Source organism: Pollicipes pollicipes, unplaced genomic scaffold (assembly GCF_011947565.3).
Source record: "Pollicipes pollicipes isolate AB1234 unplaced genomic scaffold, Ppol_2.1 Scaffold_4295;HRSCAF=5057_pilon_pilon_pilon, whole genome shotgun sequence".
In the NCBI taxonomy this organism is placed as follows: Eukaryota; Metazoa; Arthropoda; class Thecostraca; order Pollicipedomorpha; family Pollicipedidae; genus Pollicipes; species Pollicipes pollicipes.
Genome location: NW_023596461.1, coordinates 25984973 through 26005797, shown reverse-complemented (window position 1 = coordinate 26005797; position 20825 = coordinate 25984973). Strand labels below are relative to the sequence as shown.

The window sequence follows — 20825 nt, the reverse complement described above, 5'->3', positions numbered from 1 at the left end:
CGGCGGAGCCCGGCAGCGCGGTCGCAGGGAGGGAGGCGGGTCCTGACCCGGGACGGCGAGCTCCGAAGCAGACCCGCACGACCATCCGGCCAGGGCATCGAGGGATCCGTGGGAAAACGAGGAGGACTGAGAGAAGGGCATTGTAATCAACTTCCACAAACAGTTGGACACCCAACACAAACAAGCCGCGAAGAACTAACTTCCGTCACATGAACGCAAATACTAAGAGCAGCATAAGACACATCCGAGAGTAAAAATTGAGCATTAGATTTCACGAACAGGTGTAGGACACGTATACAAAAGTTTAGAGTAAGAGCTCCGGCAGAGTGAGCACAACCAGCCTCCATTTCCAGCGCCGGAGAGCTAGAGCAGTGTTGTGACATGCGCTATGAGAGCGGTATCATGCGTTGACCTGGAGCTGACAGGACAGAGCCGGTGTTATGTCTCACACAGATGACTGTGTACTTAGAGGAATTAAAACGTCCGAGTTCATCCGGCGTTTGAAGTGTGAGAGCAAGTCACCGTATTTGAAAGACGAATGCGCAAAGTAAAATGCGCCACTTCTTAACAAAACACGACCATTTAGGAGGACCTGTCAAACACAGCAAATGAGTATAGAACATGAGGGATGATCGGAATATCTAACAAGGTTGACCGCAATGACAAACTGGGGGAGTGAAATCGCATTTTAGCTGAGGGAGCGTCGCGATGGATACTCAATAAGGCTAGCCCGCCCTCGGTAATCAAGCCTAGGCTCGTTGCCTGTGATGTTGTCTGTTCTAATGGTCCAATTTTGCTCAGCACTTTTGGAGTGGTTCACGGAACTTGGCCACTAACTTATGGTTGTCAAGAAGACGTGATGATTGGTAGCAGTGATGATATTTGATCTGTACTAATGACAACAAGCGTCATTTCATGACCCGCGACATGTTGTTCATGAAAAGTTCCAGACCAAGGGTACCGCAACTTCGCAGGACAACAGATCAGAGCTCGCGGAGGTACCGGGTACCGGGTAAGGGTACCGCAACTTCGCAGGGCAACAGATCAGAGCTCGCGGAGGTACCGGGTACCGGGTAAGAGTACCGCAACTTCGCAGGACAACAGATCAGAGCTCGCGGAGAGGTCGCTGGGAGGTCGTGTACCGTGGCTATGGGGATCTCCGCGGCAGACAGCAGCCGCATGGCCTATCCGTGTAGCCTTAACGACCGTATCGGTCAACATAGAACTGAAAATGTTAAGCAGTATAACTTTACATAAGATACCCTGATCTGCCCAGCAATCTATACGTTTGGTTAAGGTTTGCCAGGACTGCTAGAAGCAATTACAGCAATTTTAGAAAGTCTCTGGGGCATTGGTTACAATACTTTTTCACAGAACATTTAATTACAAAAATTATTTCGTTATATCACGCCGAAGCATATCTGTCCAACAGGTCATGGATTACAATTGCCATTAAGTTGCACGCCCATCACCCTAGGACGGAAGCCGCCATTCTACATTGGCGTATAGGTGGGGGCAGAGGTCCTACTCCCTGGAATATCACCGTCGCTAGCGGGCACAGCCATACCCCGAATCCGCTGACGTCATGGTGGCGTCAGCCTGTCCGGCAGCCCTGCGTGGAAGAGCGCGGACCACACACGTGCCGCACGAGAGGTCGCTGGCATCGGCACACGGGCCGAGTCGATCTGACCGCGAGTCCGGCCGATAGAGGACCAAGAAAGCCCACTAACTGTGTGCAGCAGCCATCAGGGCCACCGACAGCCCACGCCAGGGTAAGAGCTGGGCACGCCGCGATCAGCGACAAACGTTTCCCAGCTTTCTGAATTGGATAAGTCATCGGCAACATCAACCGTTCGCCACTGCCAAGAAATGTTTAAAATCCAGGCGACTCTCTACGTCGCCCACGTTCTTTGAGTTCTCGCGCTGTGAAATGTGCAGGTGACAGAAGCATTGCTCAGTTTGTGTCCAATGATTGGTGCAGCCAGGCAAACGAGCGATGAGTAGTGTTTGTCCGGCCGCAGCAATGCTTTTGGCCGGCCATCTAGCAAGTTTCTGTACTCCAGCTTCCGCTGACTCAGGCGCCTACAGAGGCCGTGCCGTACCTCTGAGCTGGTCGGCCTCTGCGGACGGGGCTGGTGGAGAGGCCGGGGTCGGGGCCTGGTCGGAGCCATTCTGGGACGGAGCCGGCTCCTCTTCCGTCCGACCCTCCTTCAGCAGCTGCACCTGGAGCCGAGCAAACGCACCGCACGCGGTCAGGCAGCTGACAAACACGTCACCAGGCAACTCACGCCAAGCAACACGACAACAACCGGCCGGCACCAAATAACACGCCAACAGCCACCGGCACCAAACATGTCAACAGTCTGCCGGCACCAAAAACACGTCAACAGCTGGTCGGCACCAAACAACACGGCAACGGCCAGCGGGCAACAAATATTTCAACAGCCGACTGGTAGCAAACAACGCAACAACAGTCAGCCGACACTGAACACAACAGCCGGCCGGCACCAAACAACACGCCACCGGCCGACCAACCGCCAGTCATCACGTCACCACTGGCTCTGCATGGCTCCGCCCCTCATTAGAGCATGGATGGCAGGCACATCACTGAGAGCGCGACTCACGCTCAGCTGGCGGACAGCTGATACAAATCGGCGCAGCGAAAACAGCAGGTCGGAGCTGCTTGTATTTTTGGGTGCCTTTAAAAACGCACCAGGTCGACACGGCATTAACGTTTGTAAGACTGATGTGAAGTGTGACATGCGACAGCTGATAGCCGCACACATGCGGTCACCAAACGCCTCGGACATACACAAAGCTGCTGTTAGTGTAATTAGTTCATGCCTGCTCGGAAGCTACAGTCATCTGCATCTATCTACAATCGCCTTCCCTGCTTCACACTCTCAACGTTAGCCTTGCAAAACTAGTCATCGTTGGACCCCTTCCCGATAAAGCCGACGGTCCCACGGCCCCACCCCGCTACAGCGCCGGCCTGCCGCCCGCTCTGGAAGATGACCGCTACCTTCATATTGAGCAGCTTGACCAGCTCGTCGCGCTCCTCGAGGTCGGTGCGCAGCGCCTCCTCCAGGTGCGCCTTGGCCTGCTGCTCCAGGGCGCACTGTTCACGCAGCTCAGCGGCGCGCCGCTGCGCGCGCTCCTCCGTCTCGCGCTGCGTGGCCTGGCCGGGGGCGGGGTGCCGTCAGCGCGCGGCCGGCCGGCCCGACCCCAGCGGCGATTAGTGGTTAGCTCCGGCACCAGAGGTGCGACCGGCGCGACAGGCCACACGCGCACACGAGGACGGACCGGCGCGCCGTCTCCGATCCGGGCCCGGCACCGGACCGCCTCGGCTCTCGTCGAACAGTGTTAGTAATTGTTAGCCAGTCCTCTACAGCGCGCTCAGTCGCCCACAGCTGACCACGAGAGCACTTCAGTCAGCCCTGTCGCACATACCGCTACCCCGGATCACAAGCGGTCGCACCAGCACCAGACGACTACACGGGTCCGGGCGCCGCCGCCATGCCATCCAAGTCCCACATGCAGCCGTGCCTGCCGTCAGGGGCTCGCGCCGCCACCGCCGGCCGCCCGGGCGGCGTCCACTCACCCGCAGCTTCTCATTGTCGTTCTCCAGCGCGTGGAAGGCGCGTGCCAGGTCGGTGTAGCGACCGCGGTACTTGTTGTACTTGGCGCGCATGCGCTGGTAGCTCTGCAACATCTGCTCCTTGGAGACGGCGCCGAGGCCGACCAGCGAGCTGACCTCGCTGCCCGACTCGAGCTCCATCTGCGGGCCGGTCAGGCGGCACGTAACCAGCGGCCAGGGCGGCGCCTCGCTCAGCGCCCGCGGCCGGCCGCCTCCCGGCGAGCCCATGGCGGCGGCCCCAGTGGCGCCGGACACACCGCAGTCCAATGTCTGCCTCACCAGCCGTCGTCGCACCGCGCCGCGATCCGTCACAGTTGGCGGCCGGAATGGGAGCGGGCACGTGCCGAGTGTCGGATGGCGCCGCCGGCTGCGCGGCGCTGCCGGTGGCGCATCGCACCACTCTGGCCGCCGGCTCGGGGAGGGGCGCCGCACGGTTCTCGCACACTTGTGTCCCCGAGCACGTGTGCAGACACGACGCTCGCCGCCAGATTAGCGACTTGTTTATGCCGACAGCGACGCGCAGGCAAGTGAACGCCGGGAGCCGGTCGTGCAACGGCACCGGCACGACACGGAGGAATCCGGTCGGTTGCAGTGGGTCACGGGGCGGGACGCACACTCCGCTATGAGGTGGGGTGAAGGACGGAGACGCGAGACTTTAAAACAACGCACTCAGCACTGCACAGGTTGCACGCCAAAGCAGGCGTATCAGGCACCCGGAAACACGGTTTTATGCCAACACAGTTTGTGAATGCTCATACAAACACTACAAAACAGGTTACCATTAGTGGATTAGTCTTGTTACGCACAGGAGCTTCTTCGATATGCGCCAGCTACGTGCGGGCGAGGCCGCAGAACGAGAGGGTCCTACTTGGGCAGAGAAAGCTTTTGACTTGTCTTCACATCTTCCAGAAGTCGGCATTTTTGGAACCACTGATCCAGCCTTTCCGCGTTTTTTCAACGTCAATAAGTCCAACTCCAAATAAATTGCGTCCTACTCAGCAGCGTTGCAAGCGTTTTACAAAACACCGAGTTGGTGCATTTAAAAGACATCGTGCATTTACGTATTCGTCAACAACGCGTTTGACCCTGCGTGATTTCTCCGCATCACTGGAATGCGCACAATAGGTAAAATGCAGGCGACTACCATAAAAAATTACATGATTTGATCACTGTCTGTCTCATAAGTACATCAGTTATCGACCAGGAAAAGGCCAATGCGACTTCAACCGACCACAAATGCCAAACCTCATTAAGTAAACTGAGGGGCGCCTGACTGTGAGAACTGCAGAGACGCATAGGCTAACTAAATGCGACCAGCATCCCCCTCAACATATTTTCATTTTTCACAACCACTTGGGGCGGTCACCTAAGATGTTAACACCAAAAAGTCATCGACTTCACAGAATTCCACATCTACATCCATTTCAACTTCCGAAGAACTTGCACCGCGCCATTGATCAATGAGTACGAAAACGCTGTGTCAGCGGGCCTTTCCCTGTTCAGCTCTGGTGGCATATGTACTGGCAAATCAACGTCCTGTACTGGCAAATGCCTCATATCATATCATCATACCCAGTCATATTCAGTTATGTGGGTTTTCAAGCGTCTGACTTCACTGGCTTTAGTTTGGCGTCGTCTACACCGTGATAATTGGTCCATATTCTGCATGTTATCATCTCGGTCGCCCCAAGTCACACAGGGTCTCTTTGCTGGTAAAGTGTTGCGTGCATTATAAAGACATAGAGAGCAAATCTTGTCTAAACGTAAAGAGCTGGGGACTTGCGCGTGTAATTAGTTGTTAGCTCACGGCATTTCACGAAACAACTGGGTATGCGTCAAGCACGACGTTGCTAGCCCAAACAATTTACCTTGCAATCGTGGAGAATCCACACGCACCACACTGGGAATACACGAGCCAATCGTTGTTTACAGTATACAAACACGCTATCAAAACATCTACAGACAGGTTCAACCATCACAACAATTGCCGCAAACGCAACCGTGAAATGTATTTCGGACAGCATAAAACTGTATCAACTGAAAACTAACTGGCATTCTTAGACAGAACAACAACTGTTGGCCAGAGGGGCCAACAACGGTAAAGAACATAACAACCCCGACGGGCCATCTGGGGCAGGAGCACCCCAGTCGACTTATTACCCAAAATCTTGGCTTTACTCATTGCGGTCGCCCACTTACTTGGAAATTTAATGGGCTGACAGATCGTGCTACAAAATGCCGCCAAATTCGTCACGAGATGAAGTGTTGGGAAAGCGTTTTAGACATCATTCCAGACGTTCTTTCGCACCAACGTCCATGTCGGATGCGTTCTTGATGAAGTCATTACATTTTCGTTGCCAGGACCCATCATTCAGAGCAAATTCCACGATCGTACGCAGAACCCATTACTTCGACGCCTGGCAGCTGAGAGCCATAATCCAAAGTCATTTATCCAAATAAAACCAATATCCGTGGTCTCGTGTTTCTTCCAAGGACGACCGTGGACCGGCCTCGTGCAGCGAAATCACCACCGTTCCCGTTATCGCCGATAAAGCCCGGAGGCCCACGTCTGGCCGGCGTCAGCATCAGCGAGGGTGGGGAGGATGCCTCACACTGCCGCCATCTATTTCAAGATTGGGGCCTGAACACAGAGTGAGAGCGAGGCTTGACTACATCGCCACGTGAGATGACACTGCGTGCATGCGAGGGCAGAGCTGCCGACGCACGTGGTTGGCGGGGTCATATGCATGCAGGATGGCGTGGCCACACAACTCCTCCCGGATGATGTGACAACATACATCCCACGTCCCCATAGTACACACATCCTGAGTGGCGAAACCACTCACATTCCGGGTGGAAGCCCAAAAACACGACCAGTGGCGGAGCACACACAGATGGCTACAGCACAGAAGCAACATGGCGCGTGGCGGACTACACGCCATTCCGGACAGCGGTGCAGCAGTGCGGCGCGGCCGAGCTACCTACGTGGGGTGCAGCCCGGCGAGCGGCCGGATGATACGGCGATTCGCTGACCGTTGACGAGGCGGTCGAGTTCTGCCGGAGGCGAGCGCCGGCCGTGGTGGCCGCCGTCAGCGAGGCCGCTGCGCCCCGCGGCTCGGCCGCCAGGGACTCGGCTGTTGGCGCGGCGCGGGTCACGTGAAGCGCCACACTGCCGTCGCGGACGGCCGCAGCAGTGACAGACATTCGGACATGATCGTGGCTTGAGTCCTGCACTGGTTACTACACACACCATTTGCACACGCACACACGCACGCACGCACGCACGCACGCACGCACACATGTTGCTTGCTAATTTCCATGTGCAATTTTAGAAAAGACAGCTATATGGCAAAACCACTCATCAAGGACAGTGAGGTCAGTGACTGATACAGCCTAAAGACAAGCTTTTAGAGCATCTCCTCTTACCATCATCATCTAGGGTGAAGGCGCTGCTGTCCAGGCCTGCACCATCTCGGTTGTCCCCTGAAATCAACTGTCAAAAACAGTGTCAACAAATGTAACAGAAGTGCTCAATGGCTCACAGAATAGTCCTCATGTTGTCTAAACACAAGAAATCAGACACCTGTGAAAGAAAAAGACAACAGGCATATATGAACACATATGTGCAGAGAACATGGCCCACAATTGAGAATAAATACAAAAGTTGTTAGCATAATGTATATCAGCAAAAATTTCCACAACTTTTCAAGAAAGGGTTACATGCAAGAGAAGATATTTAATAATATCCAAACATTCTGCTACTAAGCCACTTGCACCTAGGAATGCAATTCTTCAAAATATTATACAAGCTCATATAAGTTGTGTTCACATGTCCCTTAGCTCTAAGGTAATTTTATGGTGGTTATCAGGCACGACGTTTGGTATTCGTCCGCCCTTAAAAGATGCACTTGATGCAAGTGGATGATGTGCCACATGACATATAAATCACATACAGATCATGTGAATTATTTGACCAGCACTAGGATGACCTGTGACTGGTGGCACTGGCAATGTGAAGATCAGGTGACATTGAAGGGTAGGATGGACTATGCCAAACATTATGGCAGGTTAAGTTTTTGCCACAACTATGCTCTTGACCTGGAATTTTACAATCAGATATTGGGGCAGAGCTGATGCAATATGCACAGCTTAACACAGGTACACATACCAAAAATAAAATAAAGCAATGGTTTATCCTTAGCCTTCATGCTGACACTACAAGTAATGAATCTGCTCAATTTACAGCATGGATCATGCAACTTGAAGTATAAACTAATGGTCACAACATGGCTCCTGGTATATTGTTGAAATCCAATGTCTTATAAATCCAATGCATTTTTACTAAGCTCTGACCCCTCCTAAGAACATTCCTGGCTTCACCCTCAGCCTGTACAGGTTCATTATGATGCATCCAATGCAACACAGTTTATTTACAGCTGCTCTTACTACTCATCATGCACATTATGTGCTAGTGCCAAATAAAACACCACATCCCTTGTCTTAAAACAGGAGAATACTGACAAAACTTCAGCAAACACTTAACATAAATGATGAATATCCAATAACAATCCATGAATAAACATTACCTATCCTTGCCAATTTCAGTAAGACATCCCAGATAATGTTGTCACCCTTTAAAGGTATTGGAGAAAAACATGGCTCATAAAGCTACAATTCTGAAACATGGCAACATGCCCGCATTATTATTACCTGCGATAATTGTTGTACAGGCAACCGCGCAGCTGGCTGCCCAACCTCTTCAGCTATTTTCTTCCTTAAATTCTTAAACATCGTGTACCCAATAAAATTGTTCCCTCCGGCGCTATGATGTGATGCTAGACACCAACATATATCATACTTGACCTCACCCGAATTACATTCACATCACCCTAATATTGACAGGTAGCATATGTTCCCACCAGACCGCAGCCAGGTTTATGTGGCAAGGCCGTCGTTTGACGCCCGGTTTGCGTGCCTGTAATAGAAGAAGAAAACAAACATACGGTTCTGCCGCAGCTAAGACAAAATACATCAGCTGGCTGAATCATACGGGTGGGTCTGCTTTGCTGACATACGATAATGCAAACCCATGCTCTGAAATTACCTTTGCAACACCAATAGAACACACCCAAATATTTCGCAAGTGAAATTTATTGGAGGCTTTTTCATTTCATGACTTAGGAACGAATCAAAGGTTCCAAGATGGCCCTACATATTAATGGAGACAACATACTCATGTTGACAAATTAATGCTCAGATAACGCTAGACCATTCGCGCAAACATTCATGCTTCATGCATAGATTTTGCAGCTCTGTTATGATAATGATAGTTTGGGCTTAAGGCGCGCCCATTTCAATACCCAGACTGTGGTATTCCTATTACACATCAGTTTTGTAACTTTGGGCCGGGTTTCAGGTAGAAAATGATCGCATCGTAAAACTTTACACATGTGAAACGCATTACGCGGAGATAAGGAATAAACGATAACTCCTACGCACTCACCATACAACTTGCATGGTGTGGTTAACCTGTTCTTTCAGTATGGCAGCAGTGGGTTAAGTCACGCCGCCCACGTTCAGTAATACGCCGCCAGGGGCACGTAAACAACTTATATTTTTGTTGGTCGGCTGTCAATTTGGTTTGCTGGTCAAAAGTGCTCCCCAGTGCCTTGACGTGTCGCTGGCCACTGTATCTTTGAAAATGCCCACTGGCACCTGGCGCCAGTAGATTTGTGAGAGATTGGGAAGAAAAGAGAGAGAGAGAGAGAGTCAAGAACACTTTTAAAATGGATGCCGTCAGCTGATAAGCATGTTTTCATAAACGACTTCTCCCCGCACGATGATTATGATTGTCTTTCTTGGGCTCCCGCATACTAGCCGCCATACTGTCGTCCCAGACGGCTGCATCCAGATGTGGCCCGCGGCGGACAGATACGCCGCGCGCCACATCTGAAGCTAACGCATTCAGTCCCGTCCCGTGAATCACAAAAATACACACGTCGTAAGAATAACGAAATTGCACTAAGAAACAGCATGTGGCCCGCGGCGCACAGATACGCGGCGCGCCACACATCCAGGAATGGGTCGTCAGGAGTTACATGAATAAAATAGACATTGTCTGCCAACGCCCGATTTACGTTTCCGCCCATAGCCCCCCCCCCCCCCGCACAGTGCTATCACGTGCACTCAGGCGCAACTGCCGCCCACAAAAAGCCATTGATGGCTGTGTGTTATGAATGACTGTTGCAGGCAGACAGCAGCATTGAGTGATGTCAAGGTATCAATCCCATAAAATGGAAGCCGTCTGCCGACAGACATGATCCATTGTCAGCTAATAGCCTTGCGGTATTAATACCAAAGGCGCACGGTCGCACTCTTTGCACGCAATTATCAGCATTTTTCATGGACTGACATTCGACCCCGACGCTGCCAGCAAAGCGGCCACATGCAATAACGCGCCAAAAGAGCTGAAAAATATTGTCAATTGACGAACGAATTATGTCGCCGCCGGGTAGCAGTCCCACCGTGCTGTCGTGTGCACGTATTCGAAACGCCGCCCACGGCAATAAGCAAGTTGAACTGACCGCAGGAACTTTGCAAATCGTTGCTACGACAGGCCCACCAGCATTGAATGATGCACTGTCAGGATGTGAACGCAATCAAATGGGCTGCGGCCAGCCAGCAAAGATATCCCAGTACCAGCTGAACAGCCATACAGCAGCGCTGTGATTCCCACATGCTGTACTCTGCGCAATCTAATTCGCATTTCCTCGGTTTATCGCATGTTGGCCATCACGCCACCGACTGGCCTGCCACATCCAACGATGCCCAGGCACCGAATCATGCGAACCAGATAGGTAATATCCACCTACCACCGAGTTGCCAGCAGATACCGCACCCAGTGTGCTCTCGTGCACATGTGGTTGAAATTCAGGGAATAATTCTGATATTCTTATGCGAAGAGTGCCTCAAGGTGCATTCGGCAGTGCACATGCAAGCTTATCAGCTTCCAGTACAACACACTTGTCAGCTTGTGGTTTCCATTCGGTTTGGTCCACCCCAAATGCGTATCTCAATTCTAGCTGGCAGGCCCTAGTGGCAATCTGCAAAGTTTCGGCGTGCAATTACAAGTACATTTCTTTGTGCGCGGAGGGTGCAACAATGCGTATGCTGTCTCATTGCGGAGCACCATCGGTGGGCAAAATAAATTATTTACCAAGAAAATCCCTACAATTGACATTTTGTTCTTTAAATAGCCCAGCATGACGCATTGCTATCTGTGACCGTCCAATCTGTAGCATCATGGCCAGAAAACGGCAGCCCAGGAAAACATTCTTTATCCAACGTGAAGAGCGTGACTGTGCATTTGATAGCGTTGGGCAGGGCCATCATCTTCTGGTACAGCACACTTGTCTGATTACGGAATCTATTATATTCGGTAGAACCCTTGACGGCGTTTGACTCAATTCTGGCAGGCCAGCTGCATCGATGATTTGCAATGTTACGGCATCCCATCCAGAAAAGATTTAGTCGTTTGCGGCAGGCACGACGATGAGCACACATCATTTCCGGAGCACAGTCGGCCTTCAAGGCAAATTGCTCATCGGCCGGCATGATCATGTTTGTCAAAAATAGTCGCCGACGGCACACTTTTCACTTCGACCGGCCGACCCGTCGTGCCATTGTCAGCATGCGATGGACTTGAAAACATACTTGAAATCGCCCGTCAAGAGTGCGACTGTGTTCAGTCGATGGCGCTGTTATAGCCCTGTCAGCCGCCAATACAGCTGATAAGATATCCATTTCATTCCGTCAACCCATCAACAGCATCTCATTCAATGGTGGTTTGCCGGTCCCAGCAACGATTTGTAAAGCTACGGCATCCAATTAAAAATACCTTTAGTTGTGCGCGGCGGATGCAATGTAAATCGCTCATTGGCCCACGTGACCTTTTTGTTCAAGTCACACCTGGCTATGCATTCCCAACAGCGGCCGGCCAACATGTACGGTAATGGCCAGCCTACGGGAAAATACCAATAAGCACGTCCGAAGAGTTTCCACCGCAATCCACTCAATGCTGGCTGGCAACAGTGAGGGTTTGCAAAGTTACGGCGTCCACTTAACAATACGTCTAATGGTAATCGTGCGTGGCAGGTGCGACCAAGCTGAAGCGCCCATGATGACAATGAGGGACCAATATCGACCGGCAATAGAAATCACCTTTTGGTCGACATGAGTTTTCGGTATATCATCCATTGATGGCCCATCGCTATCTGCGGCCGGCGTGCCCGTAGCGTGATGGCCAGTAAACGGGGGCCCATGAGGAATACCCAAAATCGCGCGGAGAGGATGCGACGGTGTTCAATGGGTAATACTAGCGTCAGCTGCCAGCACAACACCCTTGTCCGATTAGGGAATAAATTATATTCGGTCGACACCCGGATTGAGTCCCATCCAGTGTTGGATTGACATCCGCAGCGGCGGTTTGCCAACACTTGGTGTCAAATCTAAGCCACTTTTGGTCAATAACGGTGTTATTGGGCTAGCAGCTGTCTGTACAACACACTTGTCTGATCAGAAAATCGATTTTATTTAGTCGCCCGCGTCCCCTCCCCCATCGCCTACAGTGCCCTCTCAATGATAGTGGGCCGGCCGCGGCAGCACTTGGCAAAGAGCGGCGTCCAATTTAAAATCCATTCAACCGCGCGCAGTCGGTAAGACCATATACACGGGTTTCATTGTCGGGGTACAAGCGATCAGTAATGTAAATCGCTCATCGGCGAAAATGACCTTTCGCGCAACTCACGTTTTGACCGCGTATGGCTTAATGCAGCCGGCCAGTGTTGGCCAGCATGCTGCAGCCGCGGAACAATGCGTATAATCGCGCCGAAGGGTGCGACCTTGTGCATGCAATGTGTTTGTTGTAAGGTTATCGGCTGCCGGTACAGTACATTTGTGCGATCATGACATCCATTTTATTTAATTGCCCCCTGAAAGCGTTTCATTCAACCCTGGCCAACCGACCGTAGCGGCGGCTGGTGACGTTAGGTGTTCAATTTAAATCACCCTGGCCTCGCGCGGCAGCCATGTGCACACGGTAGCGTTGGTGGGGCACTATCGGCTGACAGTGAAATAGCTGATTACAGAAATATGACAGGAGGGACCCGAAGATTTTGCCCATTTTGCTGGAGTTTCAAGAGAGTCGTAGAACGGCACTTATCGATCTCAGACATCGATTTTTGACAGAAGTTATCAGCATTTGTCTATCAAACCCTCGGCTTCATTCAGAAGATGCTATGTGATGGTGTGTTCTATGCTTGGGGAACATCATTTGCAAAGAACGACATTTTCTAGAGGAGCCCTGCGGAGAAATGAGTTTCTACAACCGAAAACGGCCGAAATATTAGATGTGAGTCCATGACTTTACCAGGATGTGACTAGGTCTCACTTGTATACCATGCCAGAGTTTCAAGGAAAAAGAAATGATCCGCACTTCGTCGTTTGTGTTGAATATGTAATTGTTCGAATCACATGCCAGCTTTGCCGACGTCTCCATCTCCAGAAGTTAAAAATTTATCAAAAAGCAGGTGCGACAAAAATTGATAATCTGGTTGGAGTATGGTGAGTCTGAGCCGTTTTTCTATTCAACCAGAATTGCCCTAGACGGTAAAACGTATTTTTTCGGTATGCATCAGCAACAGTTCATTCCGTTCATGAATCCTGTGTGTGGGGACCAAAATATCATGCCGGATCTCGCCTGCTGTCAGCATGCTTAGGAGACAGCCCAGAGTTTTAGCTGAAGTGGAGGTGCCCATCGCGCAGGAGTGAGACCATTCTTGCAACTCACATATTGCGCCTACTGAGCCCACACGGACCACAATGAAGGTGAATGTCTCGAGGTAGGCAGCATTTGAGCCGGCGTAAAAAATGTAGCACAAGGAATTCGAACACTGTAGCGTGAGCTCCCGCACAAGATGGCGGCTGGGACCAGGAAACGTTTGAGCTCTGCTGCCCGCCACGGAGGGAGGAGCTGCGTATACTGAGCCACCATACCAATGCAATGCGTTCGTATATGCTTCGTGTGTCAAATGTGGGTCAAATGTGTCATATTGTCAATTGTATTTGTCCAATTCCGGAACTTCCGGTGTTGTATTTGTACTATTCCTCCCTGTCCGTTCAATTCCGATACTTCCACTGCACGACAGCATATACCTTAAAAAATGAGTAAACGCACATGCAACTGGAATACACCGTGTATTCGAGCGCACATTGAAGAATGCATCGTCAGCGCTCATTTGTTCGACACACGGTACGCCTCACACGAGATGCCTCAGGTATGTTCATGTTCACGAGACACATACTCGGGCCGAGACGGCTGAACTCGCGAATGTCGCGACTTCGGTGCAACACTCAGCTACCAATCGCGTATATCTTGGACGGTTCTGTGATGAGCAGGCACATCTAGGTTTCAATGTGATGAAGATGGAATGTTCATTCGAGACTTCTGATGGCGCTTTCTATAAATACGCCGATACAATATGCAGAAATACGAGGCTTCAACACACGCACGAGGTAAATACGCAGAGACAAAGAGCACGTAAGACAATGTGACACGCTATTGTAAAGAGACTATGAAAACACTAACGCACTAATCCGCATGCGCGACGTGTCACGCCAGTTCTCTGGCAAGAGCACAATAACAGTTTTAACAGACACGACGTGCCATCACCAACGGGCGCTCAAACGCCAGGAGGCAATGACTTTATCCGAGGATAAAACCCGGGCTTTCCGTGCAGGAGTTCTCCACGCGTACGACTCAGCTATTTCTCCCCGTCAAAAGTAATTTTTTACCCAGTGCTTTACCTCGAAATCGAAATTTCAAAGGGGAGTTTGTAGCAAGACTTGCTATATCGCAATGGAATGTAACACATTCAGTTGCAAACTGGATGGTAAATAAGCTGCTCTCGTGCGCGAAACTATTGCAGCTGGACGCAGTGCCGTGCGATGAAACGTTCTATCGCCTTTTTCCATTCAACGTAGTACATTTCACAGAGAAAGCATACGGACCATCGACAACTCAATGCCGTTATCGTTTCAGGATGTATGCAGTAAGCACACAAAATCTTCGCATGGAATGACGGCGGAGATAAAATGTGATCAAAAGCCGATGGATAGATTGACAGAAGGCACCAAACAGACGTATGAATGCACAAGTTAAGCCATGGAATAAAATGATGGCATAACTGAAACATAGAAGGCTGGACTATGTCTAAAGCGATGCGCTAGGTACAACCAGCTATAAAGCTAAAAAGATACGTCACAACAGCACGAGATTCCATCCCTCCGGCAGGGCCACTTGGCATATATCCACCCAAGCAGCATCTCTCACAGCGTCCCATACACCACTGCACATTGCGCACATGGCACTACCACGCCCGAGGCTTCACGTACGCCGCGCGGCGGCGCACAGGGCCTCTCCGGGTGTGACGCGGCAGTGGCCGAGGCGGCTGAGCCGCGGCGACGCGCTCACAACAGCCGGCCGTGCAGCACGAGCAGGCCCAGCGAGGCCGACACCAGCAAGACGGCCGCCTGCAGCGACCCAGCGCCGTCCTGCAGCGCGAGGCCCGGGTCAGGTCAGCACGGCACCACGGCCGGCTGACACACGGCATGCACGGGGGCTGGCAGATCAGGCGACAGGCGACCGCGGGAAAGATCGTGCGGTGCCGCCGCGGACCGCCACATAACCCGCAGCGGCAGCTGATGGGTCGCCCAGTTATATATATATAGAAGTGCCAAGCTCCAGCCTATACAATCATGCTGCCAACAATTTATGGGTTCCCGCCCAACTTCGCCCATCTACACAACGTCCTGCCCACATCCCTCACAGGTGTCTTCCATTTGATTACTTAGTACGACAGGCACGTCGTTAGCCAATATTACGAGCGGATGTATGGTCTTTTCGAACAAATACATGAATGCTCTCACACGGCCCGGGCCATCAAGACCATAACATTTCCACAGTGACGCCTACACGCAGCACGTGGCCGTAACTTACAGGTTCAAGCCAACCACAGTACCTAGGCCCCGTGCCCCATCCACCCACGCCTCCCACTTCTGGGACCCCACTCCCCATCGCGAGAGCCGACTCCAGCAGAACTTCGCACCACATCACCGTCGACCCACGCCAACAGCCGTAAACCCGTGCTGGTGGCCCGACGAACTCACGATGATGTAATAGTTGCAGCGGTCGCCTTTACAGCAGGAGGTGCACCGCCAGTCCTCGTACGAGATGCGCGTGCAGAACGGCATATTGCGCATGCGCATCCTCTCGCATTGCACGTCGGTGGCGCACTGTTTCGACACAAAGTGCATCATCGGCACGCCGAGCCGCCAACCGGGGGTGCCTGCGGACGGACCGGTGCGCGTCACGCACGCACGCGCACAGCACGCACACACACACCCACACTCAAACACACATAGCAGCCGCCGGCCACATCCACATACGTACACACCCACGGACACACCCACACCCACACCCACGCATACAGCTACACCCTTACACCCACAGCAGCCGCACAGGTAGCCGCAGGCGGGCCAACAGACGTCAGACAGATGGGCACACGACTTTGTGCACTTTTTGTCGTTAGTCAGGTCCTGCCTATTATTACGTTGTCGATTGAACACTCTCACTCATAGCACACCACCATTGTACTAGTGTCAAGTATTCAATACGTTGACTGCTGCCGTGTAAGCACCTGCATCATCGCCATAGGCTTGTAACGTCACCGAGCCCAGTATGCACGCTGAAGCAGTGGTAAGTCCAGGGTCGAGTAGCTACATTTTAAAGCGGCCTGTCCCGTGTCTAGTACCGACACCGTTGCAGCGTGTCCCTGTTGACCTGTCCCCAGTCAGATATCCGCACCGCCGCCCTGTGTGCTGCTGTCTAGCGTCGGACGCCCTCAGTGCTACGGTGCTTCCCTCCAGTCTCCCGCGTCCACACCGGCACGGTGCACCCGTCCAGCGGCAGGCGTCCGTCCGGCCGCCGTGCGCCCGCACTCACTCCCCCAGCTGACGGTGGTCATGCAGGACTTCTCCTCGTACTCGCACAGCGCCACCGTCTCCGTGCACTTGCCGCCGTTGCCCGCCTGGCCGACGCACACGTAACACTCGTGAGCGGCCGCTGAAAACAGAGCGCGGTCAGGCGACGCCAACACCGGCTGGCCAGGGACCGAGCCCGATGCGACACCAGCAGAAGACCATCCGCTTCGGGAGGACTTCATATGACGCATCGGTCTCCACAGCCGGCTCGGGAGCCTCGAGTCATCTCACAGTTCCTTCACGAATCAGCGCATCCGAGCCGACACCATAAGACCATGACGCTCTGCAGGCCGACAGGTGAAGAACGCCAGTTTTCAGGACAATTTGACTTTTGACCTGGTGTAACAAGGTCAATGCCTGCCCTGGCAGCATAAAAAGTTATTACCAGCACCGAGATCTCGTTAATGTTGACACTATACCACTCAAGGAAGATGCACAGAAATAAAGTCACCAAGAACATGCAATGTTGTTTCTGCATGAAACAAGCTTCACACGCCTGCCAAACACAACCAAGTTTTGAGTGAAAGCTTTCGAGTTGTGCAACCATCTCCCCTCCCCTCCCCCCCCCCCCCCATTGCCAAATCCTGGACACGCCACTGGTCCACATGATCATTAAAACTGAGGAGCTACTCTACACCGCACTTTGAACGCAATGCTCATGAAAAGAGTTGTTGAGCTCTCTGAAATACTTCTTTTTCATAAAAAGGACCGCGTCGTTCATCGTCGCGCACTCTTTCATGGACCGCGAGTGCCTGTAGAGACTCCAGTGACCTTCTAACGCTTGGAGCCCTGGGCGCGACCAGAGTTGGCATCTGGCCCCTTGGGTGGAAGCTGAAGACGCCATTTACCCAGTCATTGCGCCGACCAATGCCTCTCACAAGGCAACATGTTCCGCTTAACGTACACTCTCGTACACTCACAGCTTTAAGTGCTGGAAACATGCGACTGGTAATGCAATGCATTGCAATGCTGGAACAAGAAATATAGTGATAATTATTTGAACGGCTACTGTGATCAAATATGATACATGTTGCACACATGTTGACAACTAGACCCTTACCTGTCTGAATGAAGAAAACCAGCACTGATACAGCTGAAAGCCCACCAAAATGCATGGTGCCCATAGCTGATGGCAAGTAGTGACCAGCAATACAACACAAGCAGAATCTGAAAAACTGCACAATGTCAAACAAGGTGCAACCAACTGAAAGGTACTGCTAAAACATGTAGATACCCTAAATAGTGTATCTTTGCATATAACTGTTCTTTGATGTGATTTTGTGTCAGTTTGTGGTGCAAATAACCACAGGCTGATGACGAATTAGAAATTTTCAAAATCACAATGACTGTGCCACATTTTGCTGCGCAAACAATTTGAACAACACAGAGTCCCCAGGGATAAAGGGAGTAGAAAAACTACAAGGACAATACCTGAAAAGGGTTGGAAGTTACTGGGAATGGAAGTCAAAGCAGACAAAACTCAAGCACAGCAAGTAAATAGGGATGCATGTCAACAGGGGCAAAGGCCAAATTGAGGAAAAGTCTAACAACAAAAAGATGACAAGCTAAAAGTCAAAGGGGATAAAGGTTGAGTTCAAATCAAATGAAAAAAGGACAACAGTTAACCATGATAAAATACTGGAAAACACATCACTGGTGGGACCCATGAACCATGGGCCAGCATCTGTAACAGAACTGGTGGGACTAGGGAGACCACAGTCTGGCACTGGTGGAAAGCTCACACAAACCAGGAACTAGCTTCTGGTGTTTGTGACACAATCAGTGGGAACCAGGAGCCCATCTTTGTATTTTCCAAAGAACTGGTGAGGGCCAGGAAGTAGGGTGCTGTCTTTGCAAAAGTATTAAAATGGTCCAGGAACCAGGAATGTGTTTATTAAATAAATAGCTGAAACCAAGGATCTAAGACCTCATTTTCCAAAGGGGGGAAGTGGAATCCAGGAAACAACATTGGAAACCAGGCATGTCTCTCCAGCACAACTAAAAGAGCTGGATTTAAGACAAGCACCACCTCATGCTGTATGTGCCTGTGTTGCTTGCAACCTCCCAAAAAATGGCTAGCTGATTGCAAAGGCATTAGATGTTGAATAGGCCAGATGGAGACCACAATGGCACCCACAGCATGTCAGCCAGCCACCAGCCACCACATAGATAGTATGGCCCAGTCATGAAGACTCAGAGATTGAATTTCTACTAGGAGTGTTCAACAGGCTTCCATAGGGGGCCATTGGATGAGGGACCCTTTCTAAGTCTATCATGGGGTCTTTCCTGATAAGGGATGAGCACTTCCCAGGCCAAACATATCAAATAAGTTTCTCAGGGGCTGACATGCTTACTTTCCCAGTATAATGTTGATCCCTTCCTGAAATGTTGTGAGCCACTTCTGTGTTTATGATAAATATTTTCCAGGTATGAAAGGCCTTCTCTGAGACAACAGTAGACACTTTTGAGAACATAACCTGGACTATGGCAGACTATCATGGATCCTTTCTGGGTTTACAATGAGCCTTTGCTTAAATGAGACAATACTATAGCTGACCTTTTGAGACTGAAGGCCTCCAAGGCAATGGATTACAAAGCCAGCTGGGCTTTGAACAGGTATTGCTGACTACATTATGTGTTTTCATGGGTATTCTATATGAAACATACACCAGCTTATGTTTTCTCTGGCAAAAAATAAACAGAACTATCTGCCAATTATTCACAGCAAATGCTTTTGGAACAATAACTGCCACACAAAAATGATGAAATAAGGAAGCAATATTCTGATAACAGGCCACCCCATTATGCAGTGTATGCCATTTTACAAACACAATTGATGATACATGCCAGCTTTATTTTCAACAGCAGACACCGTAGCTTGAGCCCTGCACTAACTACAGCCATAGTTGCATAATGATACATTGTAAGAGGGTGAATCCCAAAGAAGAGCAGGGACTGATGCTGAAATAATCCAGGAGTAGTAACGTATGATACCAGGGGTGTAGCTTCTCATTTAAGGAGGCCCCACAAACAGTGTTAAGGAGGTGACCACATACAATGAGAAACCAATACTTCACAATAATTCAGGGTTAAATTTAGCCCATTATCCCACTCAGTCAATTCCAAAATGATTTTGCAAAGCCACACCCCTGGCCACTGTACATACCTTTCATATGAATCATTACAGGTCACAACACTAAAGCAAGTACGTACTGCATCTGCACATATCCAACACATGAAAGTACATAGTATGTTCCATTACCATAACCATCCAATACCAGAATTGACTTGAAAACAAGGCACTGCACGGGAATTTTAAAAAAAACATGCCAAACCCATTAGTAAACCACGAATCCAGTCTCCTGCAGCTCAGACTTCTAGGCAAACTATCTATGCATGCGAATCACCCATACGGTTATTTATGTAAACAATCTGCAAACTATGAAAGCTTTATGTAGCGAAACCTGCCGTAAGCACACACCGCCTTGGTATTTGTCACACCAATCACCGACCTCCAGACCCACGGTTCGCCAAACCACCCTTTCAAACAAACGAACTCATGCACGAAACTGGCGCATGGGCGTTAAGTTCTCTCACACCTTCAGCTCCTTGTATGATGACGTCACTTGACAACAAAATCATTGTTAACTTAGTGATAATCGCATGCGCGTTTCAGCCCAGCATATCGATGATTGAGTCGGATGGCAAGAAAAGTGACCTAAAGGAACAGCACAGGACGGACAGGACGAGCTGAATGGGACCAGAACGGACCTGACCGGTCCCGTCTGCTCCCGCCCAATTCCGTCTGATTTGGTCTGATCCCATTTGGCGCCATCCGGTCATGATCTGTCCTTTCTAGTTCAGTGTAGTCCCATCCGATTCCGTCCAGTCAAATCCAGTCGGGTCAGGTATAGTGCGACACTGTCCGAGCTCGCACCGCCTCGTCTGGTCGGAATCCGTCTCTTCCGATCTTGCGCGGTCCCGTCTGGGCTCAAGGCGCTTTATCATGGCCCCGTCCCGTCCCGTTTGATCCCACCCAGTTTCAAGTAGTCACGTCTGATGTTGTCGCACATCGTCTGATCCCATCCGG

At 50.9% G+C, this 20825-nt stretch overlaps 2 protein-coding genes across 5 annotated transcripts in view; both read right to left on the bottom strand.

The window, feature by feature from the left end:
• The window catches only part of LOC119097358 (A-kinase anchor protein 9), a 34095-nt gene extending 25523 nt beyond the window's left edge, over positions 1-8572 (bottom strand). Inside the window, exons 1-6 of the mRNA XM_037220404.1 lie at positions 8348-8572; positions 7064-7130; positions 6623-6771; positions 3602-3778; positions 3023-3178; positions 2103-2223 (exon numbers count right to left, since the gene is read on the bottom strand). Coding sequence (XP_037076299.1) covers positions 2103-2223; positions 3023-3178; positions 3602-3778; positions 6623-6771; positions 7064-7130; positions 8348-8428 — 751 coding nt within the window. The 5' untranslated portion in view covers positions 8429-8572. The remainder of the gene's footprint in view (positions 1-2102; positions 2224-3022; positions 3179-3601; positions 3779-6622; positions 6772-7063; positions 7131-8347) is intronic.
• A 6291-nt stretch (positions 8573-14863) lies between these two features.
• Positions 14864-20292, bottom strand: LOC119097018 (uncharacterized). Of its 4 annotated transcripts, none has more exons than XM_037220031.1 (5): positions 20217-20292; positions 17796-17902; positions 16698-16817; positions 15863-16041; positions 14864-15247 (listed from the first exon to the last, which is right to left on the bottom strand). In XM_037220031.1, exons 2-5 carry the CDS (start codon positions 17857-17859, stop codon positions 15164-15166), a joined length of 447 nt encoding a protein of 148 aa, XP_037075926.1. In that variant the 5' UTR covers positions 17860-17902; positions 20217-20292; the 3' UTR covers positions 14864-15163. The 4 variants fall into 4 exon arrangements, with proteins under 4 accessions (XP_037075926.1, XP_037075927.1, XP_037075928.1 ...); XM_037220032.1 differs by having other exon boundaries at positions 20248-20282; XM_037220033.1 differs by having other exon boundaries at positions 17796-17910; positions 20248-20263.
• Positions 20293-20825: the final 533 nt, after the last annotated feature.